This window comes from Pelobates fuscus, chromosome 8 (assembly GCF_036172605.1).
Source record: "Pelobates fuscus isolate aPelFus1 chromosome 8, aPelFus1.pri, whole genome shotgun sequence".
Lineage (NCBI taxonomy): Eukaryota > Metazoa > Chordata > Amphibia > Anura > Pelobatidae > Pelobates > Pelobates fuscus.
In genome coordinates, this window is record NC_086324.1 from 90,102,522 (window position 1) to 90,122,148 (window position 19,627).

Below are 19,627 nucleotides of genomic sequence, written 5' to 3' on the forward strand. Positions count from 1 at the left end.
TTTGATGTCAGCGTTGGTGGAATGATCCCCACCTCGGATTTCTTGGGCTGCCAGGAGCTTCCATGGTTTTTTTTTTAAACAAAAATTACATTTATAAAATATAATAAAATATAATATAATAAAAAGCAGAATAAAAAGCCAGGATAAAGTAAAAAAAAAACGTGTGTATATGAAAGAAGGATAATTGGTACAAATAAATGACCAAAAAAACTTTAATTCAAAAATACACAATATAAAATTTCCATAACGCGTTTTTCGTCTACAGACTTTATCAAATGGAATATTGGTTAATTAGCGCTGTCTCTCTCTCTTATTTATTCTTTTTCAGGCAGCTTATGAAGAAATAGAGAACACAGCAGTGAGTCATCTTAATAATCTCCTAGATCTGGATACCACGTACATAGAATATTACCCCATTCCCACTATGGCGTTTAATGGAACGAGGCAAGTAAAATACTGCTTGTCTTACTACAATGTGTATGTTTGTTATGCAAAATGTCCACTGAAAAGCAGGAAAGAGTACATCACAATTTTTAATCCTAGCACGATTATTCCTGATTTTGTTCATAATTCCTGTTCATAATATATACTTGAGTATAAGTCGAGTTTTTCAGCACATTTTTTGGTCTTATACTCGAGTCACTGTCTGTATTATGGCAACTTACATTGCCATAATACAGACCAGAACCGCCAGGCTCATTACAAGCCCGGCGGTCCTGTTGGGGACTGGCAAGAAACTGTTACTTACCTTTCCTGCAGCTCCTGTCAGCTCCCTTCTCTCACCTCCGTTCCGGTCAGCTCCCTTCTCCTCCACTGTAAATCTAGCGAGAGCCGCGGGGTCAGAGCATTGCCACGGGTTACCATGGCAACGCTCCGCGCAGCCGCGAGACTTACAGTGGAGGAGAAGGGAGCTGACCGGAACGGAGGTGAGAGAAGGGAGCTGCAGGAAAGGTAAGTAACAGCTTCCTGCCAGTCCCCCTCCTACACAGCCCATCCACTGGACCACCAGGGAATGAGAGCCCCCCTCCCTGGCCAGCTAACAAGCAGGGAGGGGGGACGAAAAAGATATAAATAAAAAATTAAATAACAATAATATAAGAACAATGAAATAATATTAAAATAAAAAAATAATAATATATCAAAAAAATAATAATAATAATTAAAAAATAATAATAAAAATGCCAATCCCCCCACCAAGGCTCTGCATCACATACACACACTGCACTCATACACACACACACACACACACTGCACTCATACACGCACACACTACACTGCACCCATACACACACACTGCACTCATACACACACTGCACTCACACACACACACACGCACACTGCACTCATACACACACACTGCACTCATACACACACACTGCACTCATACACACACTGCACTCACACACACACACTGCACTCATACACACACTGCACTCATACACACACACACACACACACTGTATTCATACACACACTGCATCCATACAAACACACTGCATTATATACACACACACACTACATTCATTATATACACACACTGTAAATAAATATTCAATTAATATAATTTTTGGGGGATCTAATTTTATTTAGAAATTTACCAGTAGCTTCTGCATTTCCCACCCTAGTCTTATACTCGAGTCAATAAGATTTCCCAGTTTTGGGGGGTAAAATTAGGGGTCTCGACTTATATTCGGGTCGACTTATACTCGAGTATATACGGTATGTAAAATTAGAATAAAATGGAACAATAATAGTGTAGACCATATAAAAGTTGTCTCAATACACAGCTGATTAAATAAAAATGACATGTTAAAACCGCATTCTAATTATGAAGTCTAGAGTCCAGGTACTTCTTCAGGGTTTCAGTTTATATAAGCCTATTGTCTCCATTGTATCAAGTTTGATCCATTACTTTAACTTTAATGGCTGTAATTTGCAGTAATCCTTGTGAAGTGAATTGTTATTTGTGAAGAAATATGAGTGTCTTGGTCATTGAATAAGAGGAAAAATTATACTGTTCGAGACTACTTTATTGTTGTAGAATACAAAATGTAATGTACTGTACACACCGTACGTAATAAATACATCAAATATACATCTGTATGGAGATTAATATTTCTGGAGAGGAAATCAATGACATCTCTGATCTTGTCTTGTGTTTCTTTCTAGTTATTATGCCATTGCAATCAAGCTTGAAAACTTCTACCAGACAACACTCAGAAATAAGTGGTGGGGAGCCACAGGTGGAATAATAAGCAATTTAAAACCTAAAAGACTTCCACTGACTGACATACAACTCCATGAGCAATTTAAGAAGAAGTTTGGTTATAGGAAAGCTATTAAATGCAAGGTACACTCTATGAAAGGTTGGGGTTCTTTAACATACCTGTTGCTTAAATACCATCTGTTATCCATTGTGATGTTTAAAGGAGGTTGATGGGTCTGAATATACATTACTGTAAGCAACATGGGAGCTTGGTGCTTTGTCCATGTGCATGACTGCATCTTTGTGAAAATGGCACTTCTGTTGACTCATACAGTGGAGGTAAGTGTGCTTGTGTTTCCCTTTGCTGCACAGCACAACCCTGTAAATATTTAAGAAACATTTAGTTGCTAGAAGCAATGGCTTGCAGTTACAATTCCCAAGTAAGATTCTATTTTCACTCTGCTTCTGCATCACTGAAGTGAGGTGATATCATAGCACATCAACCACAACATTACTCAGTTCTCCATTACTAATGGCTATACTGTAGACACAAACTAAGTTCCACCTTAAAAGGCTCTGCATGCCAGTGGTTGCACATACACCATAGATATGCCATCACCTGACCACAAGAGGGATGGCTCATTGTCTAAACTAAGATCAGAAAAACCTGGATTCAGTATAATCTCTAACCTCTGTTTGCTTTTCAGAATCTATCATTTGGTTTAAAATCTGCTTCAGAGAGAGGACTAGCTGCAATCTTTCATACATTTTGCCGTAAAACACCAAATTCCAGGCTCAATGTTATAGATGAAGTTGGCTATGCTCTTATCCATCATGCAGCTATACACAATCGTGTGTCTGTTGTTTCTCAGATAGCCAAAATTGGTTTGAATCTGAATCAAAGGCGCAGTGATCATTTTACAAGTCAAGGTAATTTACACAATCACATTATGGAAATGCAAATCTAATAATTGTCTGTAGAAGGAAATATTGTTGTGGCCAAGGATAGCCTATCAGAAACTAGAACCCCTTTTGCAGCAAGACAGCACATCCTTACAATCATGACCATTATGGGGACTTGGGATTGGATGCAGGTTTCTAGCAGGTCAAGTTGGTTCCATTGGGGCCTTAAAAATGTTAAGAGGAATACCTGCCCTGATCTTCGGGCTGTTGTCGCCTCTGCTGACCCCTTTCTCAAACTTAACACTTTAATCCTAGCACGATTATTCCTGATTTTGTTCATAATTCCTGTAAGTTGCCATAATACAGACAGTGACTCGAGTATAAGACCAAAAAATGTGCTGAAAAACTCAACTTATACTCGAGTATATATTATGAACAGGAATTATGAACAAAATCAGGAATAATCGTGCTAGGATTAAAGTGTTAAGTTCGAGAAAGGGGTCAGCAGAATCTACAACAGCCCGAAGATCAGGGCAGGTATGTTGAAATCATAGTCCGATTAAGAAATCCACAAGATTGATGTGGGAAAAAAAATATAATTTAAACAATTTTAATGCAATATATTTACTTAGATTCTATCACCTCTTTGGTGGTATTTAGTGTATTTCTTATTCATGGGTCCCCTACCAGAGGCCTAGAATTGACTCCAGTGGTTATGATGCTTGCAGTGTTCTTTTAAAGGGAAACCATAGCTCCAGGAAAATAAACTTGTTTTCCTGGCACTATAGCTTCCTCCTCTCTCAAGGCCCCCCACCCCCTGTGGTGAAGAAGGGGTTAATTACCTGAGTCCAGCACCAATGCCGCTCGGAGATGGCTCGGCTCCGCCCACGCTCCTTCCCCACCAACATCAGCCAGCTGGGGAGACCTAATGCACATACACGGCAATGGCCGCGCTCACATTAAGATCTGCTCATAGGAAAGCATTATTCAGTGCTTTCCTATGGGGATTTCGGTGACGCTGGCAGTCCTCATGCATAATGTAAGGACATCCAGCTTCATTTAGATGACCAAAAGTCGCCTTCGATCCCGTAAGTCCCTCTAGTGACTGTCTGGTAGACAGCCACTAGAGGAGGAGTTAACCCTAACAGGTAATTATTGCTGTGGCGGGACCGGTGCTTGTTCATTAATTGCCTGTCTGTTATTATGTGTGTTTCCCCATCTCTTCGTGTTTTCTTCACGCTCCCCGTTCAGAATGCTTCTTAATTCGCCTCACGAACGAGGACCATCCCGATATCCCATTTAGAATGTTAGTTTAGAACATTCACACCTTGCAACATGGTGTAAAACTGCAAACCGCAAGGGAAACAATTAATGAGCACTCCGCTGGCTGGCTGCCATTCGTACAGATGAACGCCAGCCAGCGGGAGCATTTGTGGATTGTTTCCCGACTTGTTTGTTTTCCGAACGAGGACCTCCCCAGTGCCGCATTAGAATGTTCACATCAATTAATCAGTGCTCCCCTGGGTGGCCGCAATTTCTTACAGACGAATGCCGTCCAGGGGGAGCGTTCATACCTAGAAAGGAGTTGCTTCCCTTGCAGGGTTTCACACAGAGACCTCGCGAGCGGAGCCTTGTCGAGGAAGGTACCGCTGCAAGGGTCCCTGATATTGGTGTGGGCACTCCTGGGGATCTGGCGAGTTTGGCGGGCTTTGCGGTGCCCGCTGGGACAAAGAGACCAGCCCTTTTCATGCGCTTGGTCTCCCAGGTACAGAGGCTCATGTACCCGGATGTTGGAAACCCTGTGTTTGAGTGGCGGGCTTTTGGAGACAAAGGGACAAAGCCATTTTCCTGTGCTAGGTTCCCGGAGAGAAGGAGAACACTGGGAGGGGACATGGTATGCTGTGTGTTACACCCCTTGCATGGGGTTATGTTTAAAAGCCGTGTGTGGCCAATAAAGTGTGGTTGTACCTCCAGAACTGTGTGTCGTCCAGTTACTGGGGGGGAAATGGGTCTCTTTATCCTAAACGGTTCCTGTTCAGCTGAAGGAACAGAAATAGTAGAGGAAACCGGTTGGGTTACCAGGTAGTCCTCAACAGTTGCTGTTTATAAAAACTGTAGACAAAAGAGGAAAAAGATCTGTCCTAGTAATTAAAGGATCACTATAGTGTCAGGAAAACAAACACCTTTCCTGACACCATGTCATCCTTGGGGGACCCTCACACTCAGGGTGGAGTTAACCCTAGCAGGTAATTATTGCAGTTTATAAAACTGCAATAATTACATGCTCAGGGTTAAGAGTGATAGGACATTGCACCCAGACCACTTCAATGAGCTGAAGTCATTTGGGGGGCCTACAGTGTCCCTTTAATAACATCCCCTAATGTAACCACCATAATAACCACCATAATAAGTCAGGCAATGAAGCTAGACAGGAATCTATGCATATTCTGAGTCGTTTATAAATAAAAACATGGTTTATTTTGACAGTAACTTTAAGTGCTTTTAGGGGCTCTGCGATAATATTGCATTTCCTGACATTTCCCTTCTGTACTATGAACCTTGAATTCAACAGTTCCACTATAATTAATACAACAATGCTATAATACTTTTCATTTTTTTTTCTATTATCTTTTTTTTTCTAGGAAGGACAGGTTTGGGTGCTGTAGCAGAAAGAACAGGTACTATTCTTTTATGGTTTTGTTTGGAGGTAATTAAAGGAGAACCATCACATTTTAATATTATTTTTTACTTATCCCTAATATTTAAAAAATCTGCAAATTCTCAAAGCTGTCTTTACTGCTGTTCTGTTACTGATCATGTCCATCTTGATTATTGTTATAAGCTCCGCCCTTTAAACCCGTCAGTCAGCGTAGAAAAAGCATGCAGCAAGGAGGAGAAACACAAACAATGTCTCTGTTTCACCTCCTCCAATGCAATGTGTGTGCACGGACTGTGGATTTAGGTGGATTGTGGTGTTAGTTGCTAAATATTTAATATGCATCAAATGTAAAACAAGGTTAACAAATTATATGTGGTTTTCAATATTCAGTGGAGTCATTTTAGAAAAGTGGTGTTGCCTTTGAAATCTCTCATTTAAACATGTATTTCTAACATTAGAGTCCTTTTCTACCTGGTTAGATTTTTGGCCCCCCAAAAGTAAAAGAAAGTATTTTGACTTCCCTTTAGTCCATTGCAGCTGCCATTCTGCCCCGGCTGAGATCATGACGATGATCTCTGATTATCCAGTGCTTACCAATAGGGAAGCATTTGGGGGGCTACTCCACATATGTGGTTTATTGGCTCAGTGCATCTCTATGCTGAGCGTTCAGAGCATGAACATGCCGAACGTCAATTCACTGCAACAGGAAGCACCTGTGGGATAGCGATGTACATAGGAAGCAATGGTGTCCATAGGAGGCAATGTAAAAACGTATTTTTTTAAGTCTCTTTGCACCAGAACTATTACAGTAAACTGTAGTGTCTCTGGTGCTTAGAGTGTCTCTTTAATGTTAACTACAGTAGCCAATGACAAGTTTCAAAAACATGTTCAGTCACATTAATATTTAATCAGTATATCTGCAAACATATGTGAATTGTGTACTCTCCAAATATATTTTTTTAATCTTCTAATTTTAAATAAAAATTTTTTGTATATCTTTATTATATGAGTTGTATTAATTTAAGGAACACTAACTGGCATTATAATTTTTTTTAGTTATTTATAAAATTAGAATTTTCTTTGGCTATTTGGGTTACTGGCCTCCTTCTTTCTTCTCAAATGAAAAGATGACTTACCTGTAATCCAGCAGAGTAATCCTTACTGCAGTTGATATATGCACCTGGGACCTGACTACTAATCTCCTGGCCAATCCAATGCTTCTCACAGAGAAACAGTGAGAGGCATGACACATTCAATGGCAACTCAATCCAATGCTTCTCTATGAGAGTCTTGTATCTGCTTTGAGCGAGTGCTCAAAGCATACAAGGAACGGCACCCTCCTCAGTGTCTTGATCGACAGCTACAAGAGTACCACCCAGCACCTTTGTAAAAATTACAATTTCTCTTGAAACTAGCACTTTTATACAATTATTAAAAGAGGGTACTCTGTTAACCTATAGGGCTAGCGGTATGGGGTTGTTCCTTGAAATAGCAAATCAAAAAACAAATCCCAACAATTAAACCAGAATGCATAACTAAGCATTACTTCTACCTTTAGGTGTAAATTCAACACATTGAGATTTCAGTCTACCATTTAGTAAATCGTCCCAGTCATCTTTCAGTTTATATTGCTTAATATGTTACTTCTTCACTTTCCATCCTACAAATATGATATGAACTGGTTTAGGGGTAGAAACTGTGACTACCAATCCTTTGCATTAATCATTAGAAACATTGCATCATATAACAAATACATGTTAAATATTTGATATGCATGAGTTCAGGTATTTTACTATTGGTTGCTCAGTATGCCATATTCTTTAATGATGTTATCATTGTATAACAAACCTGTGTCTCTTGGCTGTAGGACCAACTGCTTTGCACCTGGCAGCACAATGTGGGTCTTTAGAAGTGCTGTCCTGCCTTCTGGCATTAAAAGCTGATTATCTACTACACGATAAGCGTGGCTGGCTACCAATACATTTTGCAGCCTTCTATGGTACCATTCCCTGCATCAGAGCTCTGTGCAGGAAGGACCCAGCTCTCTTGGAGATTGAAACAGCATCTAAGTAAGTTTTGTGCCATATGGACAGCCATTTGTTTTACAAAGTGGATGCATGGAATAGCCTTCCAGCTGAAGTGGTAGAGGTTAACACAGTAAAGGAGTTTAAGCATGCGTGGGATAGGCATAAGGCTATCCTAACTATAAGATAAGGCCAGGGACTAATGAAAGTATTTAGAAAATTGGGCAGACTAGATGGGCCGAATGGTTCTTATCTGCCGTCACATTCTATGTTTCTATGTTTCTAAGTAACTGAAAATGAAAATAAAATCAGACTGAGCTACTATTACCAATACTTCTATAGACATATTCTGTCAAATTTTTAAAACTGTCTGAAAATACAGAATAGGGTTAGTGTCAAGTCGACGAAATAAAATCTTGATTTTATTTTTGTGTCTGTGCTAAAATATAAAAAATAAAGGATTCTTGAGTGTTGTTATGGGTATGTACCTGTAATGCAGAAAATAAGGCTTCCACGTATGAGATATTTTAGTGAGAAGGTAGGTCAAGTTTCTGCAGTTGTAAGCAGCAGACAGACAACTACAGAGATAATTCAATGTATCATAATCTACTCAATGATCATAGACAATTATGGTCCTTGGAATTTCCTGTAATAAACATTTCTTCAGGACTTATAGCTATTTGTGATATAGGGCTCATTAAATAAAATTCTAAAATAAATTCCAGCCTTTTTATTATTATTATTATTATTATTGCCATTTATATAGCGCCAACAGATTCCATAACTTTATGACTTGACAGGTCCCCTGGCTATGGATATATTGATTTTTCTGTGTTCCTATCTATATTGAGTGATTCTATTATTATTATTGTTATTATTATTATTATTATTATTATTATTATTATTATTATTATTAAACATCATAGTCCAAAAATGTATTTTATGTAATTCATTTTTCTGCTATTTTCCCGTAGATATCATTCCACTCCATTGTTGCTCACGGCCATTTCTGGATCACTTGATGCCCTTCAGTACCTTTTGTCCATTGGCGCTAACTGGAAAAAAATAGATAGCGTGGAGAACAATATAATTCACTTAGCAGTCCTGTATTTTCACACACACATTTTGAAATATATTATTGAATTAAACATACAGGAGCTCCATGTGTGGCAACACCTTGTAGGTAAGTCACATTACTTATAGAAACAGCCTCACTTCTACAAACATCTGTTAGTTAAAAAGTGTAACGGAACCGCTGGCACCCCGACCGGGTACCCTCCGCTGACTGATGCTCCTAGTGCTTTCTGAGGTCTCCAAGCACTCTGCCTGACACCATAACCACTGCAGATCCCACGACCCGCCGCAGCTTGGTTGGGGTCTCGCCGACTCCACCCACTCTGGACCCAAGACCAGGGTCCAGCTTCCAGTAGGTGGACCTCTCCGAATTCCAGAGAGCAGGAACAGGAACAAGCTCTTAGCAGAGCTCAGCGATTATACCCTGGGGAGTATAGTGATTATAGCAATCCCCAGAGTGTAGTTCTCCAATCCCCCAAACATGAGCCGAAACTTCATGAAGGTGCAAGATGATCTGAGGTGCTGGCACACCTAGTCTGGTTTTTATTACAATCTTTGCCAATACAGGACCGCCCACAGGGAGGTATAAAACAACCAATATCATCTCAGTTACAACCCACAGATTCCCTCGCCTTATCCTGGGAGGTAACCCAATTACACATACAGTTAAAACATACTTTTTACCCAACTTTCATAACTCTAAAACCATACATCCAATCTCCATAAAAATTACATATTCACAATCAATCCATTCAGGGGAACAACATATTAAAAATGGCACGAATCAGACCAGTGGTTCAAAAGTTAAGGCAAAGTCCTTTGTGACCAAATGAAGCATGGCTTTTCTTCCCAAAACAAGTTCCACAGAGTCTCTATCCTGGAGATAATTGGGAAGTAATACAATTATCTCCAAGGACAGAGGCAAAACTCCATTAACCACATGGCAGACAAAGGACTATAAAAGACATAAAAATACATACTGTTACATTTATCACATAGAACCTACACATTTACAATTTACCGAACACATAATAGCATACATAATATTGAAGACAGCCTGAATGCAATCTGCTACACAGTCTTAAAGGGACATTGTTCCTAAAAGTCATAAAATGTCCACGGATGGTTTTTAAAGGGCCAGCAGCAGCACCATACAAATATGCCCAAATGTTGCACCTGAAGGGCCAAATCTCCCAGGGACCATAGTCAACAGGTAAGAGGCTGGCAATCAGGCTCCTCCAACAGCCAGGGGTAAAGGGCAGCTTGTCACCAATAAACCCAGTGACAAAATGCATTTCGTCACAAAAAGGATAGTTACATAGTTCATCTCCCCCACCATTCTCTCTTTGGAACATTCGTCTCTTCTGCTCTCCTTCTTCCCTCTTTCCATCTCTCACTTCTTTACACTCTCCCACATTATTCAAAAAACATTCTTAGGTCGCAAGCCCAGCAATAGCCCGTACGCAATTGCCAGACAACAACAGATATCTTGCTATTTGATAGTAAGTAGAACACATTAGATAACTCTCTCCACGCACCAACCAACAGCTATGTTGGCTGAATTACCACAAGGTAACCCCAAGGGAACAGCTACCTTATACTGATATTATTTTAATTGTTAAGATACAATACTTATCAATGTGCTACAATAATTAAGCACATAAACCCGATATTACACGTTGATTCGATGTAATATAGATTGTTGGTGTATTACGCATTTTTATTTTAAATGTCTGTATGCATATGTAATGTTTTGCCTACTGCCTAAGACAAAATAAAGAATGTACATTTAAAAAAAAAGAATAGTCATATAGTTCCATGGTCCTTTGATCATTTTTCTGTTGCGGACGGACGCATGTCTATTCTAAGTGCTGTTGAGCTCTTTCTATATATAACTCTTTCCTGCAAAGTTATTTACAACCAGGGGCGTACCTAGAGCATATGGCACCCGGGGCGGGTCCTAGTTTTGGCACCCCCTTTCCCCCTGCACTTTAAAATGTACAAAACACCCACAATTTTTTTAATGTATGTAGCATTGAGCAGTGCTTGCATGTTTCAATGTAAGCATGCTTTTGTATGGAGTAAGTGTGAGTGAATGAATGGGTCTGTTTGTATGTAGTGTTGGCATTTTAATGCAGGCATGCTTTTGTGTGTAGTGTTGGCGAGATGCAGTGGTGTGGTTATATATAATGGTGATGTTTTAATACAGAGGTGTGTTTGTATGTAGTGTTTGCACTGGAATGCAGGGATGTGTTTGTGTATAGTGTTGGCAAGATGCTGAGATGTTGGATTGCCATATTTAAGGAAACCAAATAAGGGAGCTATCTGCTAAACAGCACCCTAATTTGGTATCTTTACATGTGGAATCTCACATAAGGGCACCAATTTAGGGAATTCTCTACTAAACAGCTAAAAGATCAAAATTTAAAAAGCCCTTTTCTTAATTTTAATCTTTAGGTTGTTTAGTAGATAACTCCCTAATTTGGTGTCCTTAAATATGTCAATCCCACATAAGGATAACAAATAAGTGAGTTATCTACTAAACAACCTAACAACCTGGTGACAGGGAGGGTGACTGGGGGGGTGACTGGTGACGGGGTGACAGGGTGACTGAGGGAGGGGGTGACTGGTGACAGGGTGACTGGGGAGGGGGTGACTGGTGACAGAGTGACTGAGGGGGGTGACAGGGTGACTGAGGGGGTGACAGGGTGACTGAGTGGCTAAGGGGGGATGACAGAGTGACTGGGGGGGTGACTGGTGACAGAGGGACTGAGGGGGGGTGACAGGGTGACTGAGGGGGGTGACAGGGTGACTGGGGAGGTGACTGGTGACAGGGTGACTGAGGGGGGGTGACAGGGTGACTGGTGACAGGGTGACTGGGGGGTGACTGGTGACAGGGTGACTGAGGGGGGTGACAGGGTGACTGGGGGGGTGACAGGGTGACTGAGGGGGGTGACAGGGTGAGGAGGGGGTGACAGGGTGACTGAGGGGGTGACAGGGTGACTGAGTGGCTAAGGGGGGATGACAGAGTGACTGGGGGGTGACTGGTGACAGGGTGACTGAGGGGGGTGACAGGGTGACTGGGGAGGTGACTGGTGACAGGGTGACTGAGGGGGGGTGACAGGGTGACTGAGGGGGGGTGACAGGGTGACTGGGGGGTGACTGGTGACAGGGTGGCTGAGGGGGGTGACTGGGGGGGTGACTGAGGGGGGTGACAGGGTGAGGGGGGTGACAGGGTGAGGGGGGGTGACAGGGTGACTGAGGGGGGTGACTGAGTGGCTAAGGGGGGTGACAGGGTGACTGAGGGGGGTGACAGGGTGACGGGGGGGGGGGGGTGACAGGGTGACAGGGTGCCTGAGGGGGGTGACAGGGTGACTGAGGGGGGGTGACAGGGTGACTGGTGACAGGGTGACTGGGGGGTGACTGGTGACAGGGTGACTGAGGGGGGTGAAAGGGTGACAGGTGACAGAGGGAGTGACAGGGTGACTGAGTGGGGGGGTGTCAGGGTGACTGAGGGAGGGGGTGAGAGGGGGGATGACAGGGTGAATGAGGGAGGGGGTGAGGGTGCAATTACAATTATATTAACTTACCATGATTCAGGGGCTGTCTCTCTCCATCCCAGCGCAGGCAGTGCAGGCAGAGTGGCCGCAGGGGAGAAACCTTGCAGAATACACGGTCTGCGCCCCCTGCTGGCACACTCCATAACAACCTCCCTGGTGCTCAGTGATGACTCAGAACACAGGCTGGGAATCCCCTCCCTGTGCTCTGACTCACTCACTGAGCGCCTGAGCCGCGAGGGAGAGGACGACCAGCAGGAGGGACAGAGTGTGGCACCCCCCTACTGGATAGCACCCGGGGCGGACCGCCCCCCCCGCCCCCCTCTTAGTACGCCACTGTTTACAACTATTATTTTAAAGAATATATCAGCAATTTCTAACTATCATCATGCTACAGAAAATATCAGCCACTTTTATCATTTTAAAGGAACTCTGAAAGAATAAAAGTCAGCATTTAATTTTTTCCTTTTTGGAGTGTTCCTTTAACCTTTTTCTCCAAAGGCTAGTTTTCTGCTTTACTGCACCTGGGGGAGACTGTCAGTGACAACAGTCTCCCTATCTGTCTCGATGTAACTGGTGCATTGATGGCAATTGTGTCCCTATGGAATAATGGTTCAGTGCTTGAAATCGGCACTTTCATAAAATAGGACAAGGATGACATGCAGTCCCATCGATTGAGTTGTTTTCAAATATTCATTCTCTCCTCTGACCTATAGGTGGTTTACTAATGTATGGTTTATTTACAGATATGCTGAAGTCTGAAAATTCCCATAGAATAGAAATGGCAGCAAGGTGTCTGGAGGTCCTCTGTGTTGTGAAGAGAAGCTACTGGGAGGACATTTACAAAGCAGGTAGGATGTGTTAGTGATTGTTAATTATTAACAATTATGGTTTATTTTATTTCCTATTTTTTGTAAGAAAAATATTATTGAATTTTTAAAATATAATTGAGAGGAGGGGAACAGAAGGCAAAAAGCAGATAGTAAGGGTAAATATGGTGAGGATGTATCTTTACTGAGTTACTGAGTAACAATGTTACTGAGAAAACATAGATATAAAGAAACATACAATACAGTGAGTAAAGTAAATCTGTATATTTGTATGCACAGAGGGTCATTCATTGGCTGATAGTGATTAGCTGATGCTCTCAGCCAATGAAAGGCCGATTGGATTGGCATTCAGCTTCTGCAGCTCTGCAGATGCCAGATGTTTGTCACCCAGCAGGATTGGAGCCTTGGCACCCTGCGGGACTCCTGATAAGAAGACCATGGGTACCAGACAACATAGCCACTACAGAGAGCTATGATTATACTGCTTGAAGTTACCCTTTATGGGACTGTGTGTTGTAAGGGTAAGCATGGTTCCCATATATGTCTAATTTCTCAGATATGGAAGGATCTACGTTGTGCATAGATTGTAGATTATGTGGGTGTATATTTGTAGACTGTTGGTGGTGATGTTGTTAGTTTTCCATTTTTTGTGCAATATGTAGGGGAGAAGCTATGCCATTGTGCCCACATCCCCTGCCTCCCTAGCTGAGATCTTGATAGGGAATATGGATATGTTGTGCCAATCAGCACCTTTTCACAGTGATGCATTGATTCAATACATCTCTATCGGGAGTATTTATCATCTACATGCAGAGAGTTGAGATGTTGAATGGAGGTCCTGCAAAGATTGCAGGACCTCATCTAGGAAATCTCTCTAGTTAGTGTTCCTCTAGTGGCTGTATGTTTTGTGTTTTTTTTAAGAATTGTCAAAGCATCATCTAGAAGAAAGGTGGAGGTGCTACCTTAAAAGCACAGCTGCATACAAGATCTGAAGCAGTCATTAATAGGCTATGTTATATGTGAGTGTATCATCACACCACTTTTTTATGTTCACTATTTATGTTTACAAGTTGCACTGTTACATGTTCATGTTAATTTTCATGTGCATCCAATGATATCTCTGCCTTAACAAGTTGTTAAGGGTAAGCAAATTTTAGCACTACACTATAGTTTTTAAGTGTCTCACTTATATAGTTTTTTTCTTGAAAAAGCAGAGTTTACAATGCTGAGCCAGTAGGGCAGGCTTCATGCACCAGAACCACTGCATTCATCTGTAGTGGTTCTGATGACTGTAGTGTCCCTTTAAGAATTGAAATTTATTTATTTGAACACAAAATGTTATTTATTTGTTTTATCTTAAGCCTATTTTATTTGTGGTATAATTTCTCATTACGATATAATATGATGTATATAAATGATGGATTTTTTTGTTCATTATTCATTTTTGTTATTTTTCAAATATAGGATGCGTTCAATGTCTTGTTGATCTTTTGAAAAGTGGCCGTTTGAATTTGGAGTGTTTGGCTTCAGGAGTTTTAAGCAATATATCAAATAATATTCCTGTCTCAAAGACTCTTGTAGAATCTGGAGCCATTCCCGTTCTGATTACATTATTAAGCTCACATCAACCAGAGCTACAGTCCAGATGCTCTGTTATTTTGTCTGACATTGCCCAGGTGGACGGTAATCAAAATGTAATTGCAGAAATGGTAAGGCTTCCTTTGTTGCATAAAGATTGATGATGTCTCCCAGAGAATAATGTACAAATTAAAAATGCAAACATTCCTTTTAGAAAAGAAAAGCTTTAAATTGGATGTTGATTTAACAATGAATACAGCAATTCAGGCTGTGTACCTGGTGCTTGAATTACATAATAAAACCATGATATATAAAATATGTGTATTTTACCTTAAACTATCCAATATGATCCAAATATACCTAATGTTGTTCCATATATTTTTTTCTAAATTATCTAAATCTCCAGATTACATTAGACTATTGACTCATGTAACTATACATACATACTACATTTGGGTATAACTCTAGACACACAACGTTAATCCTGATTAATATTCTTTAAACACTGTGTGACATATCATAGGCTTTATTACATGTATCCCCCTGTGTAAAAAATAAATAAAAATAAATTTTTACTGCTATATCTATGGTAAGACTATCTTTTTTCTGCCAATTATCGATTTAAAAAATTGCAGTATTCTTAAAAAAAATAAAAAATCAAAGCTAAGATTATAATGTTGGTATTTTTACTTATGTACAAGAAAGTGAACAAACTGGGTTGCCAATAGAGCAGTTATCCAAATAAAACACAACATACTTCATAACAACACACATTTGTTAAGGTAAATTGTTGCTTAAAGTTGCTTTTCACTTTAATATATATGCTTGATCATGATTCAGACCAATTTCCTTAAATTGGAAATGTTTTCTTAGGGTGGAATTCCTCCTTTGGTCCATCTGCTCTATGGAGAATTAGAAGATGTGCTGGTGAATTCTATAAATTGCGTCCGGGTTCTCTGTGTCCAAAATCCAACCAACCAACGAGCAGTCAAAGACCTTGGTGGCATTCCACTCCTTGTGGAACTTCTAGGTGTCAAGTCAGGTAGACAATTCTCACATGTCCTGAAACTTGTAGTCCATTTGACATAGTCCTTCATCAGCACTGTTGACACTCTCCTGGTGTTAGATTACTCTTTATTTTTTGTTGGTTCTTAGTAGCCCTTAAACATGTCTCATCAGATTTTTGACTCAGCTCATTTTTGACTTTTACTATTATGGCTATTCTGATCCAGCTATTATATTTGACCATGGTTACTTGCATGTTTTGCTTTTGGGTAGAACTCTGTAAAGCCTGGCCATTCTAAGAACATTCTGGTTTAGGTCTTGCCAATGCTTTGCTATTTGCATTGCACACAAAGTTAATATATGAGACATAATTACTAGATTAATATTTATTATATGAATATCATATTTTATATATGATTCATATTTGAGTATTATTCTGATATTAAAACCGATACCAGATGGTACTTAATGTGATGAATATAGTAAATATGAGAATTGCAAATTAAATTTCAATTTGTTCTTTTCAACCAGCTTTTGCTAATCTGGTACAAAATCGAACTTTAGGGAATACACCCAATAGATTGCCTTTGGAAAACAGAGAAAAATACAACAGTGCATGTAAACAACAAACATCTGGCATGGAAAGATATCTAGACATGGTGATCAGCCTAAGCATAATTTAATGCACTGTAGATGCTGTGATTATTCCTCTGACTGGTTCACTTTTATTAAGTTATTCATATATTCCACCACATTTAAAGTGTCTCAATCATGAAACAATAACCCTATTAATTTATTTTCGTTTTATATTAATCACACATTTCTAGAAACTGACATTTTACAAGCTGTAGACTTTGCTGATTATATTATTTCTCAAACATTATTTAACGTTATGTTTTACCTTTAAAGATATTTTGGTAAGTGCATCCTCAGCTGCGATTGCTGAACTTGCTAGAGGGAACAAGCTAATTCAAGATGTCATAGCAAAAGAAAATGCAATTGATCCTCTTATTAACATAATTCGAGGAAGGAAACTCAATATTCAAGTGAAAGCTGCCATGGCGATAGAGGCGCTTGCTGATCATAATGCTGCAATACAAAAGGAGTTTTTGGACAGAGCTGTGTCGAAACATATTTCAAAACTCCTGAAGGCAAGTTCATTTCATTTAATTGTTTTCTAAAAGAATCTATAGGTATGTAGACCCAATGTTGTTTTTTATTTTTGGTTTGTCCAAAATAAACAATAAGCCTCTAAGATCTCTAGTTAGATTACTGACATCATTCTTTTAACAGCTGAGAAGCCCTTTCCTGAAATACGAGGGGTAAAGGAGGGTGTAACTTTTGGATGTACGATGCCTGTTATTATTACTACTCTTTCTTTTTTTTCTCTTTTCTTTCTCCTAATCCCTCTTCATATCTCAGTACCTGTCTCTGCATACATTGATTTTGTCCTTTACCCAAGCCCATTATGGGGGATTTATTGAGCCTCTCTTTTCTTTTCCTATAGAGGCTGCTGCCAATTTTTGTCTGTTTCTTCTACATAACCTGTATTCTCACTCAGACAGCTAATGGTTTATTGGCCCGTGAAGCTGTTAACTTTGTGATTTTGTGTTGTATTAATTGACATTCTTTCTGTTGCACAACTGTAAATAAATTAAGAAAAATGAAACAATAATCAGGTTTCAATGGAATTTTGATATTCTGTTCTAGGTCTTTCAGCTGGACGTCCGAGAACAGGGCAGTATAACCCTGTGGGCACTGGCAGGGCAAACACGTAAACAGCGAAAGAACATGGCTGAACAGATTGGCTATAATTTTATCATAGACATGCTCTTATCACCGTCTAATAAGATGCAATATGTAGGTGAGTTTACTTCTCTCTCACTAAGAATAGACTTATCCGAAATCCAAAGTTAAACTATATATATTTCCTCGAAGGTGGAGAGGCTGTCATTGCTCTATGCAAAGACAGCAAACATCACCAGGACCAAATCTGTGACGGAAATGGCATTGGGCCTTTGGTACGACTCTTACGAAATTCTAAGGTGGCTGAAGGAACTCTTCTCAGTATTATAAAAGCCATGGGAACCATGTGCATTGGTATGTCGTTTATATTTTCCACTAACAAGAAAACACAAAATTATTAATTTGGGGGGACAAACATTCTTTGAAAAGTATGCCAAAAGGAGTATCATATTTCAGTTACTAATAAATAGAATACACTCAATGATGACTTTGTTTGGAACACCAATTTAGTACTAGGTATGAACCATCAGAATTCTATGTAGCATAGATTCAGCAAACTTCACTTATTAACATAATAAATACTCTCTGCAGATATATCATCCCACACATTTATGTTGCAGGCCCCCCTATTTCACCTGTTCCCAAAGATGGTTTTTGGGGGGGTTGAGATGTCAGTACTGTGAAGTAAACAAAAATAACCAAATCAGTGTGAGATAATGCTTTTTGGCGGGTTATCCTGCTAGATGTTTCTGTTTGAAAATGAGTGGACCGCGAAAATAAAAGCATGCACATAGTCAGCAGCAATTCTTAGTTACACAGTGACATCCAAATAACAGTCATGTGATTTACGTGATCTAATGTGTGTAAAGAAAATATTTCCCACCTTATGACAGTTCCATTATGATAGGCAGAAGGGAGGGCAGATGTGTTCATTTAACTCAAAATTCTGATTGTACTATACCTGCATCTCGCAGTAAAATTTCACCTTTTACCTGTCCTCTTCTGTGTCCACATTTTACAATCAGAGATTCTCTTCCCCACACCAATGTTGTAAAGAATGTTGGTAGTGGTAGTAGTATTTGTGGACTTTTTTTGTCAGTTTGAATGAGGCTGATGATTTTTCTACAACCTCTGTCATAAATTAGGTGTTTTTGTGCCTGTAGATGGTCAGATGATATTTGAACATTGCATCTTTCTCTGTAAACTGGTCAGTTATTTCTGAGATGTGAAATTATCACTTGGTGCTCCAACATTATACCACATTTAAAGCATATCTCCCAAGTTTCCCTGTGTAAGAGAGACAGTCCCTATTAAGGTCCCAAATCCCTCTGTCCCTCTTTTCTTTCCTAGTGTCCCTCTTTTCTAGGAGCTCCCTATTTTTGGTGTGTCTTAGTGTATAACAGAGCTCCACAGAAATAATATTTCCAGTAATGTGTCTTTAAACTGCAATAAATGTGTTTAGAAATCAATCTTTGTAAATAAGATACATTATTCTTCTAAATTACATTTTAGTTGCATAAAATGTTATAAGTAAGTGTCCTAAAATTTCGCAGAAGAGCCCCGCCCCTGATCACACCACAAGTCACACCTCTAAAATGAAAGTGTCCTAATTTGTCATTTACATATGAACATTTAAAGGAGGGCCCTCCATCATGTAATTGTTCATTTACAGGGACATTTTTATTTACTTGTTTCAACGAACATGTGTATCTGATAAAACGGTCATCGATTGTATAGTAAACATTGCAATTTAAAGTTAAACATGGATTTTCTGTACTGTGCATTGTGTGTATTGTGTAAAGCAAGAGAGTGTAATAGGTACATAATATCCCCTCAAGTTTTATGTACATCCAACTCAAATCTAGAACTCATGTTCTGTCTGTTTTCACCAACACATCGCTGTTGGTCCATAAATTGTTATCACTATTTTTTATTTAATTGAATGTGTGAGAGAGCACTTTTTGAGCTGGAGCATTTCTGAAATGTAATACTGGTCTTGTTTAAAGGGACACTCTAAGCCCCAGAACAGCATAATGAAATGGTTT

At 39.8% G+C, this 19,627-nt stretch overlaps 1 protein-coding gene across 1 annotated transcript in view; it reads left to right on the forward strand.

The window, feature by feature from the left end:
* Positions 1 to 19,627, forward strand: part of ANKAR (ankyrin and armadillo repeat containing) — a 94,450-nt gene that overhangs the window by 47,064 nt on the left and 27,759 nt on the right. The window contains exons 5-16 of the mRNA XM_063428813.1: positions 329 to 444; positions 2,170 to 2,350; positions 2,914 to 3,136; positions 5,752 to 5,787; positions 7,636 to 7,837; positions 8,767 to 8,975; positions 13,170 to 13,274; positions 14,718 to 14,962; positions 15,705 to 15,873; positions 16,746 to 16,987; positions 17,547 to 17,700; positions 17,775 to 17,936. Of these exons, the coding sequence (XP_063284883.1) occupies positions 329 to 444; positions 2,170 to 2,350; positions 2,914 to 3,136; positions 5,752 to 5,787; positions 7,636 to 7,837; positions 8,767 to 8,975; positions 13,170 to 13,274; positions 14,718 to 14,962; positions 15,705 to 15,873; positions 16,746 to 16,987; positions 17,547 to 17,700; positions 17,775 to 17,936 (2,044 nt within the window). The remainder of the gene's footprint in view (positions 1 to 328; positions 445 to 2,169; positions 2,351 to 2,913; positions 3,137 to 5,751; positions 5,788 to 7,635; positions 7,838 to 8,766; positions 8,976 to 13,169; positions 13,275 to 14,717; positions 14,963 to 15,704; positions 15,874 to 16,745; positions 16,988 to 17,546; positions 17,701 to 17,774; positions 17,937 to 19,627) is intronic.